The 26,419-nt window shown below is 41.7% G+C and overlaps 1 protein-coding gene across 5 annotated transcripts in view; it reads left to right on the forward strand.

Annotated features, from left to right (window-relative positions):
• The window catches only part of LOC140200823 (complexin-2), a 153,787-nt gene that overhangs the window by 120,766 nt on the left and 6,602 nt on the right, over nt 1–26,419 (forward strand). For all 5 annotated transcript variants that reach the window (XM_072264442.1, XM_072264443.1, XM_072264445.1 and 2 more), the window contains exon 3: nt 12,581–12,756. In XM_072264442.1, the coding sequence (XP_072120543.1) occupies nt 12,581–12,756 (176 nt within the window). The remainder of the gene's footprint in view (nt 1–12,580; nt 12,757–26,419) is intronic.

Genomic DNA, 26,419 nt, shown 5'->3' on the forward strand with positions numbered 1-26,419 from the left:
TTAACAAATAAGTCATAAAAAGGACAGATCTGAACAATTTATTATCCCCATTCCATTTTTGTTGTAACTCCCATTTTCCCAGCAAAATAGTCTGAGTCACACTTACTACAAAGGTTAATTCTTTTTCAGGTTTTGAATCAGTTTAATGCAGCTGAGCCCAGACGCAAGTGTGAATTCTTTCATCCATACAGAGTGCCTCAAAATATATTTGTCATTTTTTAAAAAGATAATTTTTCTCTGAATCTGGATGTTACATGTTAAATGTCAAGTGTGAAAACGTGCTAAAATTAAACTGACGCAAAGGAATATTCAGCACGAGAAAGTCTGGAGATGCTGGAAATCCAAAGCAGCAAACAGAAGAATGCTAGAACAACTCAGCAGGTTTGGCAGCATCTATGGAAATTAATAGATAGTCGACATTGCAGGCTGAGACCCTTCATCAGGACTGAGAAGGAAGGGCGAGGATGCCAGAATAAAAAAATGGGAGGAGGAGAAAGAGGCCAGCTGGAAGGTGAAAGGTGAAACCAAGTGGGTGGGAAAAGTCAAGGGCCGGAGAAGAAAGAATCTGATAGGAGAGAAGAGTGGACCATCGGAGAAAGGGAAGGAGTAGGGGACACAGGTGGAATTAATACACAGGTGAAAAGAAGTATAAGGTCAGAGTGGGGAATAGAGGAAGTGAGGGGTGGGGAGAGCTTGTTTAGTTGAAGGAGAAATCGATATTCATGCCGTCAGGTTAGAGGGTACCTAGAAGGAATATGATTAGTGTTGCTCCTCCACTCTGAGGGCCTCATCTTGACACAGGAGGAGGCCATGGACTGACGTGTTGGAGTAAGAATTGGAATTGAAATGTTTGGCCACTGGGAAGTCCTGCTTGTGACGGATGGTGCGGAGGTGCTCGATGAAGCGGTCCTGCAATTTGCAACAGGTCTCATCAATAGTCATAGTCATACTTTATTGATCCCGGGGGAAATTGGTTTTCATTACAGTTGCACCATAAATAATAAATAGTAATAGAACCATAAGTAGTTAAATAGTAATATGTAAATCATGCCAGTAAATTATGAAATAAGTCCAGGATCAGCCTATCGGCTCAGAATGTCTGACCCTCCAAGGGAGGAGTTGTAAAGTTTGATGGCCACAGGCAGGAATGACTTCCTATGACGCTCTGTGCTGCATCTCGGAGGAATGAGTCCCTGGCTGAATGTACTCCTGTCCCCACCCAGTACATTATGTAGTGGATGGGAGACATTGTCCAAGATGGCATGCAACTTGGACAGCATCCTCTTTTCAGACACCACCGTCAGAGAGTCCAGTTCCATCCCCACAACATCACTGGCCTTACGAATGAGTTTGTTGATTCTGTTGGTGTCTGCTACCCTCAGCCTGCTGCCCCAGCACACAACAGCAAACATGATAGAACTGGCCACCACAGACTCGTAGAACATCCTCAGCATCGTCCGGCAAATGTCCAGGTGTGCAGAGGAGGCTGCATCGGGAGAATCGGGCACAATGGATAGCACCAGCAAATCTACAGGTGAAGCATTGCCTCACCTGGAAGGACTGCTTGACACCCTGAATGGAGGTGAGGGAGGAGGAGTATGGGCAGGTTTAGCACTTCAGCTGCTTGCAGGGATTAGTGCCTGGAGGGAGATGGACAAGGGAATCACAGAGGGAGCGATCCCTGTGGAAAGCAGAGGGAGGGCAGAGATAAAGATATGTTCAGTAGTGTGATATTGGTCGTGAAAGCACAAGAGATGGCTGTAATGCAATCAAGAAAGTAAGGTATAAATACAAGAGATTCTGCAGATGCTGGAAATCCAAAGTAACACATACAAAAAGTTGGAGGAACTCAGCAGTCAGCAACATCTCAGCAGTAATTTGGGATTCTTCCCCTTTCTTTTTCAGTCTTAATGAATGGTCTTGGCCCAAAACATTGACTGCTTACTCATTTGCCTGACCTGTTGAGTTCCTCCATCATTTTGTGTGTGTTACTCAGGAAAGTAAGTTGTTATGAATCATAGAGAGTAAAGAATGAGTGGAAAGTAATCCTACGATCAGAATGATGGGGCTACTTCCATTCACTTGTACAGGTTATACATAATGATCAGAGGATTGATTTAATATGACAGACAGATGATGGTGAATTTCTAGCAATGACAGTTAAGGATGATTATTTCAGTTGGAAGAGAATATCAGATAATTAATTTAAAGACTCTAATTTGTAGGGTAAAGGAGAGGATTTTTATTGGTTCTGGTTGATAGTCTAGCTCTATAGACAGTACCAGCTGGATTTGTCTATGTATATTTTAACAAGGGTGTTTCTACAGCCACACTCCATTCAGTGGAAGCCTGAAATTGATCCTGAACTCTGCGTATTCCAAGGACTTGAACATGAATATCTAACACAGGTCATATTTCAAAAAAGAAATGGGAGATTGCCAGTCATCTTGCCTACTCTAAAATCACAATCGGCAGGAATATTGCACCATTCTTTTGACTGAGTCCCTTATTTTCCACAGAGCAAAGAGGATGATAATTAATTCCATTCTGAACCTCATGCTAGGCTTCATATTGGATTTGGAGACCTCTATCGCCACATTATCTGAGCTATTGCGTAGACAAATAATGACCCTTCCCTTACAAAGAAAGTAAATGTCATGTCAGTCTGAAGGGTTTTATAAATAATACCAGTTTTCAATGTTATATATTACCACGCAAAAATGTGAAAGCTGCATTCTGACATTTAGGAAGTAAATATATTTTCTTCAAGGCTGATGAGTGCTCATGTATGCAGCTCTTAAGAAGATCAAACAGAATTCTCTTTACCAGAAGGTCAAGGACGTGACATAAGATAAGCCCCCAAAAAGCACCATAGCTTGGAGAAGAACTAACTACTATGCACATTCCACTTTAAATAAATTATATATGTCACTCAAACTTTGTTAGTTTTTTCCTGTAATATGGAATGGATATTTATACAGCCAAAACTCTACTTGCCTTTAAAAAGGTTCCAATATAGATGGTTAAACCATGTATGTGTACAATGTCACTAATTCTCACTTGCTTCAACTGGAGTTGATACTGAGGAGTCAAAACTATAGAGGATGAAACATTCTGCATTGCCTGGAAAAGTATGTTGCCCTTTATTACAAGTGGCTTGAGGTAAAAAGTGAGATGATTTTTTTTGTGCATATCATTGGCATAATCTAATTGCTTTTGTTTTCTTCATTCATAAGGAGGATATATTTGACTTTGAATCAAAGTAACTGACATCCACTAAATTAATACTTGGTATGATGGTTGGACTATGAGGAGAAGATTGTGGAAACTTGAAATGCAAATAGAAAATTTTGCATATATTGAATTCAGTGATATTGTAGACACAGTAAATTGACAATGCCAGCACTTACTGAAAACGGTGTCTAAGAAAACAAGTGAAACAATGAGGAAGGTTAACAGCAAACTTTGACAAAGTATGGATCAACTTTATTTAACTTGTACTAATAACATTACAGCTTCTGAGTTTAAAATAAATATCTTTGAACAGTTAAAGCCAAAAACAAAATAGTACCATCTGCTAAATCCCTTGCTGAAAGGGATTATTAATGTGTTTTCATATGATATCTCTGCTACAAGTTGCAAAAGGATGTTCCTAGAAACTGAAGCAACACACATCAAAGTTGCTGGAGAACGCAGCAGGCCAGGCAGCATCTCTAGGAAATTAATACTTGGTATGATGGTTGGACTATGAGGAGAAGATTGTGGAAACTTGAAATGCAAATAGAAAATTTTGCATATATTGAATTCAGTGATATTGTAGACACTGTAAATTGACAATGCCAGCACTTACTGAAAATGGTGTCTAAGAAAACAAGTGAAACAATGAGGAAGGTTAACAGCAAACTTTGACAAAGTACGGATCAACTTTATTTAACTTGTACTAATAACATTACAGCTTCTGAGTTTAAAATAAATATCTTTGAACAGTTAAAGCCAAAAACAAAATAGCACCATCTGCTAAATCCCTTGCTGAAAGGGATTATTAATGTGTTTTCATATGATATCTCTGCTACAAGTTGTAAAAGGATGTTCCTAGAAACTGAAGCAACACACATCAAAGTTGCTGGAGAACGCAGCAGGCCAGGCAGCATCTCTAGGAAGAGGTGCAGTCGACGTTTCAGGCCGAGACCCTTCGTCAGGACTAACTGAAGGAAGAGTGAGTAAGGGATTTGAAAGTTGGAGGGGGAGAGGGAGATCCAAAATGATAGGAGAAGACAGGAGAGGGAGGGATGGAGCTAAGAGCTGGACAGGCGATAGGCAAAAGGGGATACGAGAGGATCATGGGACAGGAGGTCCGGGAAGAAAGACAAGTGGGGGGGGGGGGACCCAGAGGATGGGCAAGAGGTATGTTCAGAGGGACAGAGGGAGAAAAAGGAGAGTGAGAGAAAGAATGTGTGCATAAAAATAAGTAACAGATGGGGAACAAGGGGGAGGTGGGGCCTAGCGGAAGTTAGAGAAGTCGATGTTCATGCCATCAGGTTGGAGGCTACCCAGACGGGATATAAGGTGTTGTTCCTCCAACCTGAGTGTGGCTTCATCTTTACAGTAGAGGAGGCCGTGGATAGACATGTCAGAATGGGAATGGGATGTGGAATTAAAATGTGTGGCCACTGGGAGATCCTGCTTTCTCTGGCAGACAGAGCGTAGATGTTCAGCAAAGCGGTCTCCCAGTCTGTGTCGGGTCTCACCAATATATAAAAGGCCACATCGGGAGCACCGGACGCAGTATATCACCCCAGTCGACTCACAGGTGAAGTGTTGCCTCACCTGGAAGGACTGTTTGGGGCCCTGAATGGTGGTAAGGGAGGAAGTGTAAGGGCATGTGTAGCACTTGTGCCGCTTACATGGATAAGTGCCAGGAGGGAGATCAGTGGGGAGGGATGGGGGGGACAAATGGATAAGGGAGTTGTGTAGGGAGCGATCCCTGCGGAATGCAGAGAGAGGGGGGGAGGGAAAAGTGTGCTTAGTGGTGGGATCCCATTGGAGGTGGCGGAAGTTACGGAGAATAATATGTTGGACCCGGAGGCTGGTGGGGTGGTAGGTGAGGACCAGGGGAACCCTATTCCTAGTGGGGTGGCGGGAGGATGGAGTGAGAGCAGATGTACGTGAAATGGGGGAAGTGCGTTTAAGAGCAGAGTTCATAGTGGAGGAAGGGAAGCCCCTTTCTTTAAAAAATGAAAACATCTCCCTTGTCCTAGAATGAAAAGCCTCATCCTGAGAGCAGATGCGGCGGAGATGGAGGAATTGCGAAAAGGGGATGGCGTTTTTGCAAGAGACAGGGTGAGAAGAGGAATAGTCCAGAAAGCTGTGAGAGTCAGTAGGCTTATAGTAGACATCAGTGGATAAGCTGTCTCCAGAGACAGAGACAGAAAGATCTAGAAAGGGGAGGGAGGTGTCGGAAATGGACCAAGTAAACTTGAGGGCAGGGTGAAAGTTGGAGGCAAAGTTAATAAAGTCAACGAGTTCTGCATGCGTGCAGGAAGCAGCGCCAATGCAGTCGTCGATGTAGCGAAGGAAAAGTGGGGGACAGATACCAGAATTTTTTTTTTTCCAAAAATACTTTATTCAGAAATATTACAAAATAAAAATAATTACATACAGGAAAAGAAAACCATTCGTTGACTGTGAGTCCTCATTCAATACAGTTATTAAGAATAAAAATTTTGCGTTGACTCTCTGTTCATTTACAAAACATAGATTGTTCCACAAACCCAACAAAAAGACAGGCATAGCTAGGACCCATACGGGTGCCCATAGCTACACCTTTAGTTTGGAGGAAGTGGGAGGAGCCAAAGGAGAAATTATTAAGAGTAAGGACTAATTCCGCTAGGCGGAGCAGAGTGGTGGTAGAGGGGAACTGATTAGGTCTGGAATCCAAAAAGAAGCGTAGAGCTTTGAGGATAAGCTGTCTCCAGAGACAGAGACAGAAAGATCTACAAAGGGGCAGGAGGTTTCTGGACTATTCCTCTTCTCACCCTGTCTCTTGCAAAAACGCCATCCCCTTCTCGCAATTCCTCCGTCTCCGCCGCATCTGCTCTCAGGATGAGGCTTTTCATTCTAGGACGAGGGAGATGTCTTCATTTTTTAAAGAAAGAGGCCTCCCTTCCTCCACTATCAACTCTGCTCTCAAACGCATCTCCCGCATTTCACGTACATCTGTTCTCACTCCATCCTCCCGCCACCCCACTAGGAATAGGGTTCCCCTGGTCCTCACCTACCACCCCACCAGCCTCCGGGTCCAACATATTATTCTCCATAACTTCCGCCACCTCCAACGGGATCCCACCACTAAGCACATCTTTTCCTCCCCCCCCCCCGCATTCCGCAGGGATCGGTCCCTACACAACTCCCTTGTCCATTCGTCCCCCCCCATCCCTCCCCACTGATCTCCCTCCTGGCACTTATCCGTGTAAGCGGAACAAGTGCTACACATGCCCTTACACTTCCTCCCTTACCACCATTCAGGGCCCCAAACAGTCCTTCCAGGTGAGGCGACACTTCACCTGTGAGTCGACTGGGGTGATATACTGCGTCCGGTGCTCCCGATGTGGCCTTTTATATATTGGCGAGACCCGACGCAGACTGGGAGACCGCTTTGCTGAACATCTACACTCTGTCCGCCAGAGAAAGCAGGATCTCTCAGTGGCCACACATTTTAATTCCACATCTCATTCCCATTCTGACATGTCGATCAACGGCCTCCTCTACTGTAAAGATGAAGCCACACTCAGGTTGGAGGAACAACACCTTATATTCCGTCTGGGTAGCCTCCAACCTGATGGCATGAACATCGACTTCTCTAACTTCCGCTAGGCCCCACCTCCCCCTCGTACCCCATCTGTTACTTATTTTTATGCACACATTCTTTCTCTCACTCTCCTTTTTCTCCCTCTGTCCCTCTGAATATACCTCTTGCCCATCCTCTGGGTCCCCCCCCCCCCACTTGTCTTTCTTCCCGGACCTCCTGTCCCATGATCCTCTCGTATCCCCTTTTGCCAATCACCTGTCCAGCTCTTGGCTCCATCCCTCCCCCTCCTGTCTTCTCCTATCATTTTGGATCTCCCCCTCCCCCTCCAACTTTCAAATCTCTTACTCACTCTTCCTTCAGTTAGTCCTGACGAAGGGTCTCGGCCTGAAACGTCGACTGTACCTCTTCCTAGAGATGCTGCCTGGCCTGCTGCGTTCACCAGCAACTTTGATGTGTGTTGCTTGAATTTCCAGCGTCTGCAGAATTCCTGTTGTTTCCTAGAAACTGAACTACTTTTAGAAAGACACACACAGGTTACTGATCTGATCTATTTATTGCTCCATTTAATCAAATTTACTCAAAAAATAGACAACTTTCCAATCTCTTCCTCTCCCTCTGCCATTAACAGCAGAGTTTTGTGTCACTGGGGAAGAGAAGAGAAGCAGTTAATCGCTCCTTCCACCTCCCACTAGCCTCCAGTCCCTTCCCTATCATTACTAACAAATATAATACTTTACTGCAGTTTTACTTAAGCACTGGCCTGCTGGAAATGATGATCCCACTGAGATGGTGACATAAAACAACCACAAAATTACTTTAAGTTGCTTTCCAAAGAATAGCCGCCAAGGAGAGCAATCGCACTAGAAATGTTAGAACAGGTTTAAAGCTACTTTTTTATTATTTTCTCCGAATTTGACTGTGAATTTAACTGTGCTGTCTTGTATGTTTGTTTTGTAGTGCATTTAAATTCCAATTAGCAGCACCAGTGCTACCAAGTTCTGCGGTAAACTATAAAATAATTAGCATGAAATGAAATGATGAATTAAATATGTTTGAAGATTTACATCTAAGCATTGCAACATCACTGAATTGGGAATGCAGGCTGTACCCAACACAAGTTGGCATTTATAATCAACCTATTAAAAACACTAAGATCAACATGGAGGATATTTTGGAAATATCATGAAAATTATTCCATCCAAGAGCTAAGAAAATTCAGTGGAAAGTTACATAATCAAAAATAAGTTACACTATTATTGTCATTTTTTTCTTTGTGACATCTTTAATTTTTAAATTTCTTGTCCATTAGTATTGGATTTTGTTGAATAATAGAATAAGCAAAGTTACTGGTTAGGTATCTCAGGTGAATTTGTAATTTGACCCTAACACTCTACTCTACATGGAATCTAAAAGAGGTGGAGGATCTTACTGAGATTCCTCAAAATTAATACCGGGGAGCTTGCTTCAGGAACTCTGACTGCATTAGATTGTAGGTTTTGGCAAATAAAACAAAGTGAGATGGTTTATGTTTACTGAAACCCATAATATATTTTATTGAACTCCAAAATCTAAAACCAAACTCACACTAATGATCCTTACGTAACAACGGCACCATGCCAGACCAGCCTCTTAAACCAAAACCCCACTGAATGTCACTGGTTGTGAATTATGTACGTTTCTCCCAGTTACGATACCCTACAAGACAAAGTTCCAAATTCACAACCCAATTCGTCTCAATGAGGGTTGCAAAGCTACAAAACTGAAAGAAAATGAAGTAAGTTACTAACATGAGAAAATCTGCAGATGCTGGAAATCCAAGGAACACACAAAAAGCGTTCCTCCAGCATTTTGTGTGTGTTGCAAAGTAAGCTACATTTTAACTATTTGTCTGTAGATAGTGTTTAATCACTTAGATGTTTTAGATGAGTTTGCGTTTTTCAATTTTTTCATACTTTTTCATTTTTAGTTGTTTATTTTATGGAGACATTCAGAAGGATTGATTTGTCTTCACATCTAACAGCAAAGTTATGAGTAGGGGTTTGCCATCCATCCGATATTTTCTGAATAGTTCTATGGGCAGGGCTTAGCTTGAGGACCATTTCAACCAGAAAGTTCAGCGTTCCAGATCTGGTGAAGGTAAATTGAATTGGAATGTGGGTAATCAATGAAACAGAATAATCCAGGACAACACGAAAGATGTTCCTAGTATTTGAATGCTTACTCAAAAAATGATTACTGAAATTCTAAAGTGATGCCAAAGTAGAATAATGAGGTTGACCTGCAATTTTCTTGAGCTAGAAGACTGGTAAATACATAGAGAAGCTTCTTCTTGAAGGAGACTATGAAAGTTGCGACAAGAGGGTAAAGTTACGATAATTCAAAAACAAGGACAAAGATCCTTTATACCCCTTATACAGCATTTGGAGCAAATAGAACTGGAAACTAGTTTATGCCTTGTAAATACTCAGCGGCATTGTAAAAATAACTTTGGGTACCAGAGCTCACCTTGTTACAGTTCTGAAGCTCAGAAGGTGGCTCAGATCAATACTATTGCTACAATGCAGTGGCATTGTGTTTAAATGCTATTTAATTCTCTCAGCACCGTACAATACAATAATAGCAACACACTCCTCTGGCAGCTATTACTGAATATCAGCTTTCCAATGCATGAAGCCTGATCTTAGACTTCTTGGCTACAACTATTAAGGTAATTCTGTGCTGCATTTTTTTTTCACTTGAAATATTCTTAAGCAACTTTGTTACAAATAAATCCTCAGCTTACTGCAGTTTGATAATGAGATGTACCTATTCTCTGAGAATTTGTCGTGAAATTTGTTAACTTTGTTTCGGCAGTACCATGCAATACATGATAATAGAGAGAAAAAACTGAATTGCAGTAAGTAATTATGTTTGTATATAAAATAGTTAAATTAAATAAGTAGAGCAAAAAATAGGAAATATAAAATAGTGAGGTATTGTTCATGAGTTCATTATCCATTTGGGAATCGGATGACAGAGGGGAAGAAGTTGTTCCTGAATATGTGAGTGTGTGCCTTCAGGCTTCTGTACCTCTTTCCTGCTGGTAACAATGAGAAAATGGCATGTCCTCAGTGGTAGGGGTCCTTAATGATGGACACCAACATTCTGAGGCACCATTCCTTAAAGATGTCCTGCATACGTACCTATGAAGGAGCTGCCTAATTTTACAACTCTCTGCAGCTTACTTTGATCCTGTGCAGTAGTCCCAGCCCCCATACCAAACTGGTGTGTTTTCCCATGTACTCCCCTTTCTGAAGTCCACAATCAGTTTTTTACTGACGTTGAATGCAAGGTTGTTGCTGTGACACCACTCAGCCAACTGATGTCTCTCTTCCTGATGGGCTGAATGCCCTCTATGCATTATTTGATGCAATGAATGATGTGACACCAAGGAAAGGCCTCTCTCCCCCGAGGAACAGGCACCCTGTCTAGTCACAGCTGAGGTGAGGAGGATACCAGCCAGGGTAAATCCAAGCAAAGCCATGGGGCCGGACAACAAAACCTGAAGGCACACACTCACATATTCAGGAGCTGAGGGATAGTGCGGCTCAGCTAACAGAGATCATAACGGACATCTTTAACATCTCTTTGTAACAGTCCACTGTCTCCGCAGGCTTCAAGCAGCCACCATCATTCCTGTGCTCAAGACAGCAATGGTAACTGGCCTGAACGATTACTGCCCAGTGGCACTGACCTCAAAAATTGTTAAGTGGTTTGAGCAGCTGATAATGGATCATATAAAGTCCCATCTTCCAACTATATTGGACCCTTTCCAATTGGTCTACCACGTAAACCAGTCCACTGTTTATGCCATAGCCTCAGCCCACCATTCCATCTGTTCCCATATAGAAAATGATGCCCTATAACCCAGGATATTGTTCATCAACCTCAGCTTAGTGTTTAACACCTTCATCCCTCAGAGGCTGGTGGGTAAATTTTTCTTGATTGGATTCAACACCCCTCTCTGTAACTGGATCTTGGACTTTTTGACAGAAAGATCCCAGTTAGTCTGAGTTGGCAACAACATCTCCAGCTCCATCATGCTGAGCACAGGTGCCCTCCAGGGTTGTGTTCTCAGCCCACTGCTGTTCATGCTGCTGACTCACGGCTACACTACCAGATTCAGCTCAAACCACATCATATAGTTCGCAGATGACACTACAGTGGCTGGCCTCGTCAGCAATGATGAGAAGGCGGCATACTGAGAGGAGGTAGAGAGGCTTGCCAAATGGTGTGAAAATAACAACCTGAGTCTCATCATTGACAAGATGAAAGGGATGATTATGGACTTCAGGAAGGCATAGGTCAACCACTCTCCATTGGATGTCAGTGGTTCTGCCGTAGAGAATGAAAAGCATAAACTGCCATGATGTGCACACAATGGACAATCTAACATGGACCTGCAACACCACCTCATTAGTCAAGAATGTCTACACTTTCTGAGAAGATCAAGGTGTGCAAGGTTCTTTGCCCCCATTCTAATAATGTTCTACAGGAGCACCATGGAGCGTATCCTATCAGGCTGCATCATTGTGTGGTATGGAAGCTGCAAGGCATCTGACTGGCAGATCCTACAGAGGATAGTAAAAACCGCCGAGTGGATCACTGGGGTCTCCCTCCCCCCCTATTTTTGACACTTACCGGGAGTGTATTATGCAAAGGGCATGAAACATTGTTACAGATTCCTACCACCCATAACACAAATTATTTGACCCATTACCATCAGGAATGAAGTACAGGAGCATCAGAACTAGATTTGCAAGACTGACTATCAGCTTCTTCCTCCAGGCTGTAAGACTAATGTATATCCCATCACCACCGCAGTCTCATCACTAGGACAGTGAGCTGTTTACTCTACTGTTTACTTGTGCTGCACATTTCACATGTAATTTGAATTAAATTTTATTATTTGTAGTAATATTTTGTTTTAGGTGCTGTGTGTGATATATGTATTGGGTGCACCATGCTCTGTGGGAACATTGTTTCGTTTGGTTGTGTATATATATATATATTCTTCAAGTTCAAATTTATTGCCATCTGGGTGTGTGTGTGTGTGTGTGTGTGTGTGTGTGTGTGTGTGTATGTATATATGTGTGTGTGTATATATATATATATATATACACACACAGCCAGATGGCAATAAACTTGAACTTGAAGAATGGACGTACCCTTGTGACAATAAAAATATGTACCATAACCTAATCTGATGTGAATGCAGACATTACCAAGACTGACTGGTCCACAAGAAACATATACAACTTCACCAATCTTTGTCCTGGCCCTGGATACCTAGCAAATGTCATCCTAATTTTCTAGCAAAGGAAGGGAAGTGGCTGACATCCATTATAGAACTGCTATCTGTGGAAGGAAACCCTCAATCCATAGTAAAAATATCTTCATTGAGTGCAACATCCTCATCAAGACATAGTTGATATTTCAGCCTCCTTAAACAATTTTTGCATGCTTCCTTCCAAAGCACTGGCTTACTGTAGGTCAAACCATAGCCCTTTAGGAACTGCTGTTTTGCTGGACCTAGACCCTTGGACAGCTGTGACAAGGCAGTTTGCTTGGTCATTATTTATCTCTGACACAAACCTTTTCAATACTGTAAATTGTGCATTGCTAGGTGAGGCCTAACTCCACACCCACATCAAGAGTTTATGTGATGTCAAGTTTGTTGTGTCTCACGTATAATATCTTATTCTTGGCAATCTTCATGAATGTTTCATACAGGGGCCACTAAAGACATGGGGAAGATGTTGGGGGGTGATGAGGAGAAAGACCCAGATGCACAGAAGAAGGAAGAAGAGAGACAAGAGGCCCTTCGTCAACAAGAAGATGAACGTAAGCAAAAGCATATTAGAATGGAAGCTGAACGGGAAAAAGTACGACAACAAATACGGGACAAGGTAAACAAACTTAGCTGCCACTGTTAACTTCACCTGTTTAAACTGTTCTCAGTTATATTTGTAACATGTATGCTTGAAAAGTTATTATTACAGAAGAAGGCACAATGTAATTGTTCTGCAACAAAGCTACTTATTTAAAGTTTGCAACACAAAATAAGCTTCAGCATGACAAATGGCAAACACAGTTTAAGGAATGAAGCAATCCTTTGCTTCTGATGTTAATTTTCATTCATTGGTTTAATGAATAGTTTAGAGCCTCAAGCACTGGATGCATTTTAATGTAGGTATATACAAGGCTGCTCCATTCCCCAATACCTTTCTTGATCATCCTTGCTGCATTGTTGAGCCTCACCTCTAGCATATTACAGCACAGAGATACAGCATAGAAAGAGTCTTCCTGGCTCAGAGTCCATGCTGATTGCCAACCACCCAATCACATTAATTCCATTATTTTATTTCCCACATTCTCATCGTCTCCTCACAGTGGGAATGGAGCAAAGTTACTGAACTAATTGGAAATTGTACAGCCTACTGCACTTGCACTCTAGAACTAAGGTCACCTGTACATTAGTAAGTGAACTGAACTATGCAAATGGCTTTCATGCTGTGTATGCTCTGAGACTGAGCTTCAAGCCATCCTTGACTCGGTCCTTGAAACAGATCTACCCGGTAATCAATGTATGAAGGACAAGAGTCCTCTTCAGAATTACCCACTCTACACTACGCTGTCCTCTAACAATAAAGGTTCACTTAAAACGTGAACCATTCCCTTGGCATGAAGCAGACCAGACTTCCACAATAGGCAGCTTACCCAAACTGTGTCATGGTTACAGATTATCAGGAAGGTGGGGGAAAAGAGTTCATTACATGCTCAAAGCTTGTAATGGGAAATAAGCAGGTTTTGATTACTCGGTTCAAGGAAGGAGAAAGAACACTTCAATGTTGCTATAGGGTATTTATTTAAAGTATTACAAGAGATAAGAAAGATGTACAGTATATTAGATATACTAAAGAGTAAGTCAAAAACACAGTGTAGAATGGGTGATGAAAGAACAAATCTCATGCTCTTTTGCTTGTTGATTCCAATTTCCAACGACTGCTCTGGAGAATCTCAAAGGTCGTTGGCATTGATCATGATTCCGGTCTGAGGAGAACTCCGTTGAGCTTGTTCACTACTCACACATATATAATCAAGAACGCCAGTGCTTCTTTTCTAATCAATGTATGCCATTCAGGTACAATTCTAAAATTAATTATTTCTTAATAAATTTTACATTATCAACCAAACCAGTCTCACTCATCTCCAAGAAACATACAAGTTATCTTGTCATTTCACATTTCTTAATGTCTCATATCTGTGTGCCTCAAGGATCGCATGGATTGAGACAGACTTATTCTATCATAAATGATTACTTAGTGCACAGTTATTTATATTATAGGTGCTAAGTAGATGACTTATTATCAAACATTATTAGAATTTTCATTGCGTTACCCAGAGACACAAAGAATGAAACAAAATTTAATCAGGGATATCAGTATTCCTTTGCATAATTTGGATGGAAATGCACATGGTGTAGGTTGGAAGGACCTCAATATTTTTAAGGTGTTTGCTGATTATTTAGTAAGTAGTTCTGTGTAGAAATATCAAAATGAAAAAGGTAATATAGATTGGCAAAATAATTTGCACTCTTCAAATTTCTTTTTCACTAGAAATCAAATTTTATCCCCAATAGCATTAGGTTTAAAAAGACTAAAAATAGCCTTTTATGTGCAGCCTTGGTTCCAGTGTGACGTGATGAGCAATTAACATGTGCTTAAACTGTGGGTTATGTCACATGCCCTATTAGTGGAGTAAGACACTGTTATATTAATCAGTGTGCAATAGTGATTGGGTTGCAGGGCCCATACCCTTAGTGAAGCTGAACATGCATTGAAATTTATTTATATATACCGAAAGCTGCAGAAACTGTTGTAACAAAAGATGAACAAGTTTGACCTTGAATGATGTGTGAAATTCCTGTACATCCATAACAACTTCCTCACTGAAATCTGACGTCTGCTGCAGCCACACTTTTGCAACCCCTGTGATATATATAAATACTTAAAGCTGAAGTCCTTTATATGATGTCAGAGCTTAACTCCCTTCGACAACAATCTTCATTAATCTATTTCCTGATGATTGACTGATCTGCTATGTTAATACACTTACCACAAGTAGGAACATGTTCAGGTAAAGGATAAAGGTTGTTGAAATTGATTTTGCTGACTAAATAGCACTTCGGACCACTTCTCATGGAAGTTCCATAAGGAGCAAAAACTTTAACTGTGGAGTTTGCAACAGTTCCATCAGGTTTCTCTGTGTTAGACCATGCTGAAGTTTCATTGCTCTGTTCCCTATTAATTTTTTCCAACTCCTTGCAGTTGTCAGCATGTAGCCCATTATAGGTGATCTTTGTAATTAGGTTTTAAAGAGCATCCTGCGAGATGAACAAAGCTCGTTCAACTTTTTATTAGTGTGGCCAACGTTTGAATGGACGGCGTAACAAAATGATCGAGATTAAAGAGTGCTTGCAAAGGGGTCGGATGTGGACAGGCTAGTGCTGTAGAGTGCCTGAAGGAGACATGTCCTTGGTACACAGAGGCTAAAAGTCTGATATCTTTGGAGGCGATTGATGTAACAGCATGAGTTCAGTACAGGAATATCTTCAAAATGGGGAAGCTTGAGCAAGTAATTTTAGAAACCTCCCTAATGCAGGCCTGAAATGTGCAGAGTTAATGATTGGTGAAGGGGAGCTAATGATTAGAAGACTTTAAATTAAGACCATAAAGAATAAACAGAGGGGCAGTAAATCTCAGAAAATATATTGTAGGTTTGACCCAAAAGCAGAACACTAGGACCAGCAGTGACGAACTGATGTACATCAGAGTCCGTCAGAGAGGGAAGAGGAGTGGGCCCACTGGAGTATGTGCATGTTGTCAGGTGTGCCAGTGGGAGCAGGCTCCTGCGTAGGGCCTGACAGATCCCAGATCCCAGATCCCAGATGATCAGAGCAAGGAACTGCGAGGGTGGAATATGGACGGAGCGTCCATCTCCATTTCAGCTGGTTTAAGCCGTCGTGACAGCACATCCGTCTTAATGTTCTTTGTGCTGGGTCAGTAGGAGATGCTGAAGTTGAATTGCTTGAAGAAGAGGACCCAGCAAGCCTGACGTGGGTTGAGTTGGTGGGTCTAGTGAATGGATATGAAGTTCTGGTAGTCAGTCAAGATATTGAAAAGATCGGTGTGTCCCATCAGCCAATGTTTCCATTTCTCCAAGGACCACTGAATGGTGAGAAGCCCCCTACCTCCTACTCCATTACAATGCTATGTAGAGTTGAACTTGCTTGAGAAGAAGGCAAAAAGGGTGTGTTTTCCTGTCCAGTCCTCATTGGGAGAGGATGGCTCTGGCGCTCTTGGCAGATGTGTCCACCTCTGGCATAAAAGGTCTAGAGGGATTTGGATGGTGGAGAAGGGGAGCAGTGGTGAAGTGTCTCTTGAGCTGTTCAAAATTGTGGTCCGCTGCAGGTCATCTGTGAGGTAGGTGACGGTGAGGGAGGTGAGAAGAGGGGGGATTTGGCTGTAGTTCCTGATAACGCAGTTGGAAAAATTTGGAGAAGCCCAACAAGTGATGTGTCTGTTTGAGTGAGTACGGTCGGGGCCATTCAGTGACAGTGTGCACTTTCATTGGGTCCATGGTTAAGCCTTGAGGTGAAAGGACGTAACCCAGGAAGGAAACGTCTGTGGTGTGGAACTGACATTTTTCTAATTTGCAGTGCAGCTGGTTCTTGAGGAGACGATAAAGGATTGAATGGACATGACAAACATGGTCTTGGGAGTCCTTGGAGAATATGAGGATGTTGTCAAGGTAGACAAACACATACTGATGTAGTATGTCTCAAAGGATCTCGTTCATGAAGGCTTGGAAAATAACTGCAATGTTGAAAATAACTGAAAGTCCAAGTATTTGTAGAGGCCAATATGTGTTATGAACACTGTCCTCCATTCATCTCCCTGATTAATGCAGAACAGGTTGTACGCTGTCATAGAACCAGTTTGGTAAAGATCTGGGTACTGCAGAAGGTATTTTGAATGTGCTATCCTTCCAGGGGAGAGACTGGCGGTTCATAATGGTAAATATATTGGGTTCATGGTAGTTGATACAGGTTCGAATACCCTCTTTCTTCTTTTTGACAAAGAAGGATCTTGCAGCAGCTAGGACTGGGGTGGTCAAATGAAACTGTGTTCTAGTGCATTGGCAATGTAGCCATTCAGGGCTTAGGTCTCAGGAGGGGAGAAAGAGAACAGACAACTGCAAGGAGGGGTCTTGCCCTGGAGAAGGTTGATCTCACAGTCGTGTGGTCTGGCTTCCATTTTACTTAAGGCAATGGCTAAGTCATCACATTCCTGTGGGAGTTTGGGAAGGTTGAGAGCTTCCTCCATGGATTTACTGGGTGAAGGTAGTTGAAGTTGCAGGCAGGTGGGTCCCCAACTCAGCAGTGAACAGGATGACCAGGTGAACGAGCGTCATGACTGGAGAGATGAGTAGAGTGTTGGGCAAGTTCATGGGGAGGAATTAGATGGAGTTGATGGGGAGGAATTAGATGGACTCACGTGCCCTCCAAAGTTCATGTGCTTAGGCTGTGTGCACACTAACCATCCCAGATCCCAGAGGACATCCGTCAATATCCATGATGCAGAAGTGGTGAGCTAAGCTTAGGGGGAGTCCAAACTGCCCACAGAGTTCAGTTCAGAAAGTTGTCTGCTGTGCGCATAGAGCCATTGGGGTATGGAGGAGGACAGGGGCTGAGTCAGGCTATTGCTCTGGAATGAGAAGCCAGGGAGAGCTTGCCAGTTAGAAGCCCCTTGTTTTTACCATTGGTGGCGTTTTCCTGGACACAGTGGGCACTTGATGCATGGGTAATCTGTGGCTCCACAGTAAGTGCACAAGTTGTTTCTCCATCAGCGCTCATGATCTTGGGGGATTAAAGAGCTCTCCCTACCTGCATGGGCTCCGAATGCATTTCTGATGAGGGTGATGCAAACTGAAGTTGTTCTGGGAACAGTACTGGTGTTCTCGTTGGAGCATCATTCCAAAAGACAGTTGTCAATTTGAAGGGCTAGAGTGATGAGACTTTCAAGGTTGGTGAATATCTCCTGGGTAAACAATTCATCTTTGAAGCATTCTGAGAGGCCATTCATAATGGGCATTCCAGCTGCACTTCAGTGTAAGGCACTGAATTCCATGGTGTAATCCAGCATTGAGCATGAGCCTTGATGCAGGCGAAATACCTGATCTGCTGCCCCCTTCTGCTCACCGGTGAGTCCCTCACATTTATTCCAAATGGTGGTTTTATTATCCTAGTTAGTGGTGGCCCAGTCAGGAGAGGGATAACAAAGGGAGTCTTGGCCCAAACCTTAGAATACAGAAATTGCTGGATCTCGAAGTATAAACTACACTGGCCTAGGAAGTTATGGTATTGGGTTAGGGGTCCATTGAAACATTTGAGCTCCAAGTGGGGAGGTTGACTGATGAGAGGTTACTGCATTGAGACGGAGTGTTGACTGAGAGTGGCGAGTGGTCAATGGTTTCCTGCTGCTTTGGGATTATGTGCTACTGTCGATGGACGACTTCCTTTAGTTGAGTGCACTCTGCTCAGTTATTTGTTGATTCACTCATCCCGTCAGGAAATGTAGTGGACCCTTGACTCAAAAGCCGAGCAGCAGAAACATTTAGCAAAAATGACATTTTACTAATAAGTGCAAAATAACACACCACAAGGGGCCACAAAACAAAAGAGAACAGATACTTAACACAAGTATCAAGGTAACTGAAGACTAGAAGCAAGTGATTGAGGCTAGCTGGATCAATGAGTGAACAAAGGACCATGCACAATAGCTGTGGTTCCAACCACAGGTGCTGAGTTGGAACCAAGTGGATGATCAGCCATGATCATAATAAATGGCGGTGCAGGCTCGAAGGGCCGAATAGCCTATTCCTGCACCTATTTTCTATGTTTCTGTAACTTCTGTTGGCTGGGTGGAGATTGGGAGTTGCCAGCCTGCACAGCCTGTCAGTTAAAGGTAAGTAATAACCTGCCAGGAACAGAACTTGCATCATCAAAGCAGCACTGTGCCTACCTTCCTTCAGTTAGTCCTGACGAAGGGTCTCGGCCTGAAACGTCGACTGTACTTCTTCCTAGAGATGCTGCCTGGTCTGCTGCGTTCACCAGCAACTTTGATGTGTGTTGCTTGAATTTCCAGCATCTGCAGAATTCCTGTTGTTTCCTGTATTTAAGCTACTTTGTTAGTCAGGGCTCCCCTTGTGAAACCAATTGCCAGCTTTGTTGAACACCATAGACTTCATCTTGTTTTGGGAAGATAACTATGGATTGACACTAGCTGAGTAGTTCTTGTATATAGCCAGTATGGACTTGACGGGAAAACACAGTTTCCTTCCATTCTACAATCTTTCACCAATTCTGTGATTCAACTACCCCACTTGATATTTCAGCTCCAGATTCAGTGTTGGATCCAGTCTGAGCAGGAAAATGTGTGTGCACCAAGCATTTTCGGGAACTCTACTTTGGGACAGCCAGTAGTTGCTCTTTTGGTACCATTTTCTCTCCAAAAGCTGAATGAAGCTTCTTTCCATTTCAGAGCTGACAAAGGACAAGTTCTGGAAATGGAACACCTTTGCTACTGAGTTTAGAAATGTTCTTACAGTTTCTGTTGAAGTCATGGGGATTTGGATGAAATCCCTAAATGTAGTCATTGCCAAAACCTGCAGAAGTAAGAACTAAAAATAAATAATCAGAACGATTCACATAAAATAAAACTTCCAAGTGGACAGTAAGTAATGGAGCATGAATCACAAGCAACTTAAAAACAACAGCTAATTTTAGTATACAATTCTATCTCTGAAAATATTATATAAAATGTTATTAAATAGAGTCAGCATCGTGATCTGCATAAATCACAGGAGTCTTACAGTACCAGAGGCACAGAGGCATGAGTTGTGCAGAACCTCTGCACTTTTATCACAAATCCTACTCATTGGGTGTGTCAGTGTGCAAGTGATTGAAATTAATTTTCTATCCTATAATTTAGTGGCTGAAATGACAACCATTCGCTGAGTGCAGGCATATCTTTCTTAAACTAAAATTATATTGGAATTTAAAACTGTTTAACATTTATAATGAGTACAAAGGAGAAAACATAGCTTAATCTCTCCAGAATTGTCATGCTGCATGGTCATAGGATATTAAATAATGGAAGCTATTACCTAATTTTTAAAGGACGTGGATACATTTCCCAATTAACTGATAGGAGCTGAATTGGTATCTATAACCTCTACACTACCTACAGACAACAAAAGGAAAACAAGGGAAGATATTTTTGCTTCAATGGAGTAGAGTCCTCTCAATAAAAGAGGCACAGTTCTCTTGACTAGACCAAAGGAGTGCTCAATAGCCCAGACTTGAGTCACTGTTCACAAACATTTCTATTTTGTGAGGAAGCATGAGCATAAGATCAGACATGACAGGCATTAGTTTAGGGGATAGCCTGAATAGTAAGTGTAAACTGTGGATGAGATTAAGCATGTTCCGGGCTTTTAATAGCCTTTTTTTTTCCCCAGATGTGATTTTAAAGTACATGAAAGCCACTAGCAACAGTAATAACTTGATTATAAAACATCTATGACAAGGAATATTTCAAGAAACCTCAAAGAAATCACATGAAACAAATTTTAACACCAATCCAGAAAACACCATTCAAGAACAGAAAGCAGAAAACCTGGCAATTGTTTTAATGAATTATTAAAGTGAGGAGAAAGGGGAAGGGAGGTCTCAGAGAGAAATGCAAGAGCTTAAATCCTATGCTGATGTCAGAGCAATGAAAACTAGGGAGGGCCAGGTGTTCAGAAATGGAGAAATGCAGAGATCTTTCAGGATAGTGACTGGAAGCAATGATATAAAAATGTTAGTGATTACTTGCTAATGGATTAAGTTCAAAGTTATGTATGTTTATTTGATGACCCCACAGATGTAGTGAAAGTACTGGCAGGATTTTACATAATATTCTACTCTACAGCACACTTGAAGCTCACAAAATGATTTCAATTGCACTCCACTCAAATACACTTAAAATTGTTCACAGCTGGTGCCTCAGAAAAATTGATGGGCCACCATTTCAAATGACAGTTGCTCAAACAGAACATTTGTGATGAAGTCTACACCTAAATGTTACTGGTCTTTTTTCCCTCACAGATGCTATCAGAAGTGCTGTCTATTATTTGCATTTTGCTGTCTTTACTGCTGACCATTGTTGTATTTCTAATTTTTATCAAAACTGATTGTTTCTTTATTGTGAAGACATATAAAGAATGATACCATACATAAGCTATCATCATCTATGCTTGGGATTCTAAAGGTATATTGCTCTATTTTATTTTCAGCAGGGTTTACTTGGAAGTGCCTACAATTATTGGGAATTATCAGGATGAGAAACTTTCCCAACCACCTGATAGAAATGCAAACAATGCAGGTGCTGGAAATCAGAAATAAAACCAGTACCTATGTATGAACTGGGGATAAGACCTCTTATGGAGAACTGGAGTTCCCACCTGTTTCTGATAGTGGTCTGGGACACAGTTAATGCCTCCCAAACCCATCAATTACTGATGGACCAATTGTGATGTTTATGAACCAAGTATTGGGCATCTTAGGGCTGTTTAAATAAAAAAGCAGCATTTCTGAAAAATCACAGATTTACCATGTTGTGTTGTGTAATTCCTTCAAAAAAAACTCCTTCCATTACCAGCTTATTTTTGACATGTTAACTTTTTAGTTATTGAGTCCTACCATTACACAGTCATTGAGTATCATGGCACAGAAACAGATACTTTGGCCAATCTGGCCTATCCAACCTGATCTAATGCCTGGTCCCATCAACCTGCACCCAACCATATTCATCTAATCCCACCCATCCATGTACTATCCAACTTCCCTTAAAAGTTACAACTGATCTCACATCCAGCACATCTGCTGGCAGCATGTTCCATATTCACAAAACCCTCAGAATGAAAAAGTTCCCCCTCAGATTCACTCTGCGCATTGGTTGTTTGTCAGTCCGTCTTTATGTAAGTTTCTTCACAAATTCTATAGTATTCCTGCAAAAAATGAACCTCAAGTTACTACACGGTGACAGACACAGAATGAACTATGATAATAAATTTACTTTGATTTTGACTTAAATATTTTACCTTTCACCGTAAATCTATGATCTCCAGTTCGAGTGTCATAGAAACGTAGAAAACCTACAGCACAATACAGGCCCTTCAGCCCACAAAGCTGTGGCGAACATGTCCTTACCTTAGAAATTATCTAGGGTTACACATAGCCCTCTGTTTTTCTGAGCTCCATGTACCTACCCAGGTGTCTCTTAAAAGACTCTATCATATCCACCTCCACCACCGTCACCAGCAGCCCATTCCAGGCACTTGCCACTCTCTGCATAAAAAAACTTACCCCTGACATCTCCTCTGTACCTACTCCCCAGCACCTTAAACCTGTGTCCTCTTGTGGCAGCCATTTCAGCCCAGGGAAAAAGCCTCTGACTGTCCATACGATCAATGCCTCTAATCATCTTGTACACCTCTATCAGGTCACCGCTCATCCTCTGCTACTGCAAGGAAAAAAGGCTGAGTTCACTCAACCTGTTTTCATAAGGCATCCTTTCCCATCCAGGCAAAATCCTTGTAAATCTCCTCTGCACCCTTTCTATAATTTCCACGTCCTTCCTATAGTGAGGTGACCAGAAATGAGCACAGTACTCCAGGTGGGGTCTGACCAGGGTCCTATACAGCTGCAACATTACCTATCAGCTCCTATACTCAATCCCAAGATTCATGAAGGCCAATGCACCGAATGCTTTCTTAACCACAGAGTCAACCTGCGTCACAGTTTTGAGTGTCCTATGGACTCGAACCCCAAGATCTCTCACTGATCCCACACTGCCGAGAGTCTCACCATTAATACTATCTTCTGCCATCATATTTGACCTACCAAAATGAACCACCTCACACTCCATCTGCCACCTCACACTCCATCTGCCACTTCTCAGCCCAGTTTTGCATCCTATCAATGTCCCGCTGTAACCTCTGACAGCCCTCCACACTATCCACAATGCCCCCAACCTTTGTGTCATCAGCAAATGTACTAACCCATCCCTCCATTTCCTCATCCAGGTCATTTATAAAAATCACATAGAGTAGGGGTCCCAGAACAGATCCCTGAGGCACACCACTGTTGATTGATATCCATGCAGAATATGACCCATCTACAACCACTCTTTACCTTCTGTGGGCAAGCCAGTTCTGGATCCACAAAGCAATGTCTCCTTGGATCCCATGCCTCCTCACTTTCTCAATAGGACCTTGCATGGGGTACCTTGTCAAATGCCTTGCTGAAATCCATATAGGGTTTGTACATTACATCTACTGCTCTACCTTCATCAATGTGTTTAGTCACATCCTCAAAAAACTCAATCAGGCTCATTAGGCATGACCTGCCTTTCACAAAGCCATGCTGACTATTCCTAATTATATTATGCCTCTCCAAATGTTCATAAATCCTGCCTCTCAGAATCTTCTCCATCAACTTACTGACTACTGAAGTAAGACTCAAGGGTCTATAATTTCCTGGGCTATCTCTGCTCCTTTTCTTGAATAAGGGAACAGCATCCACAACCCTCCAATCCTCCGGAACCTCTTCTGTCCCCAATGATGATACAAAGATCATTGCCAGAGGCTCAGCAATCTGCTGCCTCACCTTCCACTGTAGCCTGGGGTACACCTCATCCGGTCCCGGTGACTTATCCAACTTGATGCTTTCCAAAAGCTCCAGCACATCCTCCTTCTTAATACCTATATGCTCAAGCTTTTTAGTCGGCTGTAAGTCATCCCTACAATCGCCAAATCCTTTTCCGTAGTGAATACTGAAGCAAAGTACTCCTTAAGTAACTCTGCTATCTCCTCCAGTTCCATACACACTTTTCCACTGTCACAGTTGGTTGGTCCTATTCTCTCATGTCTTATCCCCTTGCTCTTCACATACTTGTAGAATGCCTTGGGGTTTTCCTTAATCCTGTCCACCAAGGCCTTCTCATGGATACTTCTGGCACTCCTAATTTCTTTCTTAAACTCCTTCCTGCTAGCCTTATAATCTGCTAGATCTCTATCATTACCTAGTTTTTTTAACCTTTCGTAAGCTCTTCTTTTCTGCCAGACTAGATTTACAATAGCCTTTCTACACCACGGTTCCTGTACCCTACCATCCTTTCCCTGTCTCATTGGAATATACCTATGCAGAGCTCCACACAAATATCCCCTGAACATTTGTCACATTTCTTCCGTACATTTCCCCGAAATGTCACCCAACCTGAGGAGAAAAAGTCTGCAAGCATTCACTCTATCTAAACCCCTCATCATTTTATATATCTCTGTAAGATCTCCCTTCATTGTCCTGTACTCCAGGAAATAAAACCCTAACCTCTTCAGTCTTTCCCTATAACAGAGGTCTCAAATTCTGGCTACTTCTTTTTAAAATAGTCATTTCAGAAAATAGTCTTCAGAACACATCAATAAAACAGTGTTTAAAACTTCTGTCATCGCAGAGTGAAAATTAAATCATGCGAGGAGCAGTGTACCATTAATATTTTTGAATTTCCATTAACTTTATGTCTTATGCCCAATGTGTACCACTAAGACAAACATTTATGGCCAGGAAGACTTCATGATCCTGCCATTAATATACCAGGAACATTGTTTTTGATAAAATTAGAGAGCTAAAATATAAAGTTTACAGTTTTACTTTACTTTAGAACAGGTTAGGTATTTTCATTCATTGATCTTTCACTTCAATGAGCGACCCTGTCAGTTAACCATGGGGAGAAACAGGAACACAGGATCCCAAATTACATTGATAATAAACAATTTAAATTATGTGGTGCACGCTAAAGAAAAGAAATAACATATTAAAGATGTTACTGTCTATCTATCTTTAATAAGTGCTTTTGCATTGATTGTAGAGTTCGAGTGAAGGATGTGTCAAACTATGAGGTTATACGCTTATTGGCTGCTTTATTAGGTACCCCTCCTTTTAATGCAAATATCTAATCAGTCAATCATGTGGCAGCAACTCAATGCATAAAAGCACGCAGACATGTTCACAAGGTTCAGTTGTTGTTCAGACCAAACAACAGAACCCTAATAATCATGCATTCTGACAGTGGTGTTTAGAACAGCATCTCTGAATGCACAACATGTCAAACTTTGAAGTGGATGGGCTACAGCAGCAGAAGACCTTGAACATACACTCATTGGCCACTATAAATCATACAGGAGGTAATTAATAAAGTGACCATTGAGGCAAATTGTAATCATGTTTTTATTAATTTTTTATCCTTCAGAATATAAGGAAGCTGGCAAGCTGATAAACAATAATGCAAATTATCTGTGATCATAATCCTACAGAATGAATTTTAGCAAATTTAAAGAGTTGCCTTGCACTAATCAAACCTGTCAGAGAGATAGAAATTTTGAAACCCACCATTGTACAAGTTAATTCTTGCATCTAACAGATGTACATTGACAGAAACAAGGTACACTGATATAGATAGGGACCTTTGGAGTTATAAATTCTCTACTCTCTCTATGGAAGGAAGTTGCAAGTTGAGGTAGTAATGGACTACCACGACTAAATTGCTAAGGCAGTTCTATGAGATAACCCTATGTTGAGTGCCAATACTCTAGAGGATTCATAGTTAGGATTTCATTTTGCCATAAGGCCAGGAAAAGAAATTGTGCTACTAAATGCAATAACTCATCAGGTGAAACATGAGTTGAGAGATTGAAATGTGAAGATACACCAAAGGTGGCACAAATTAAACTCAATAAGTTCATAGAAGAATCCAGGAGCCTTGTCAAATGCAGAGAGTGAAAAGACCTAAACCTTTTTGGCATAATATATTAGCACAAGTGCTGCCTCACAAATCTAATTCTTCTGTGCCATCTGTGTGGAGATGGGATCTGATCCCTTTGAATGCATGGGTTTCCCTGAATACTTCGTTTCCTCTCACAGGCCAAAGAAGCATAGGTTAATTGGTCTCTTTAAATGGAAGTATAGATTATTTGTTAGAATTAATGAGTGTGTCAGAAAAAAGGTTATTGAACTAGTGGGGGAATGGGATTGCTTTGTGAGCTGGCATGACTGACTGGGACAAATGGCCTTCTACATCATAAGCAAACATGAAAATTGTTTTACTATTGCCACAGTTATGCCCTGACTGACACGTAATTGCAGCTTGAGCTACTTATTGCTTAAAAAAAGAGACAAATATGATTAGCAAAATAAACCTCCTGGAACTCCAAGCAGCAATCAGACAACAAGTTACTAATACAGAAGTTAAAGGAAATTTAAAAAAAAAGTGAAAATCAAAATAAAACCAGAAAATTCTGGAAATACTCAATAGGTCTAGCACAATTGTAGGTTAATGCTCAGGTTGAAGGTCCTTCTCCCAAACTGGGAAGGAGACAGAGGAAGTTTGATAAATGCAGGAAGGGTGA

This window comes from Mobula birostris, chromosome 7, assembly GCF_030028105.1.
Source record: "Mobula birostris isolate sMobBir1 chromosome 7, sMobBir1.hap1, whole genome shotgun sequence".
Classification (NCBI taxonomy): Eukaryota; Metazoa; Chordata; class Chondrichthyes; order Myliobatiformes; family Myliobatidae; genus Mobula; species Mobula birostris.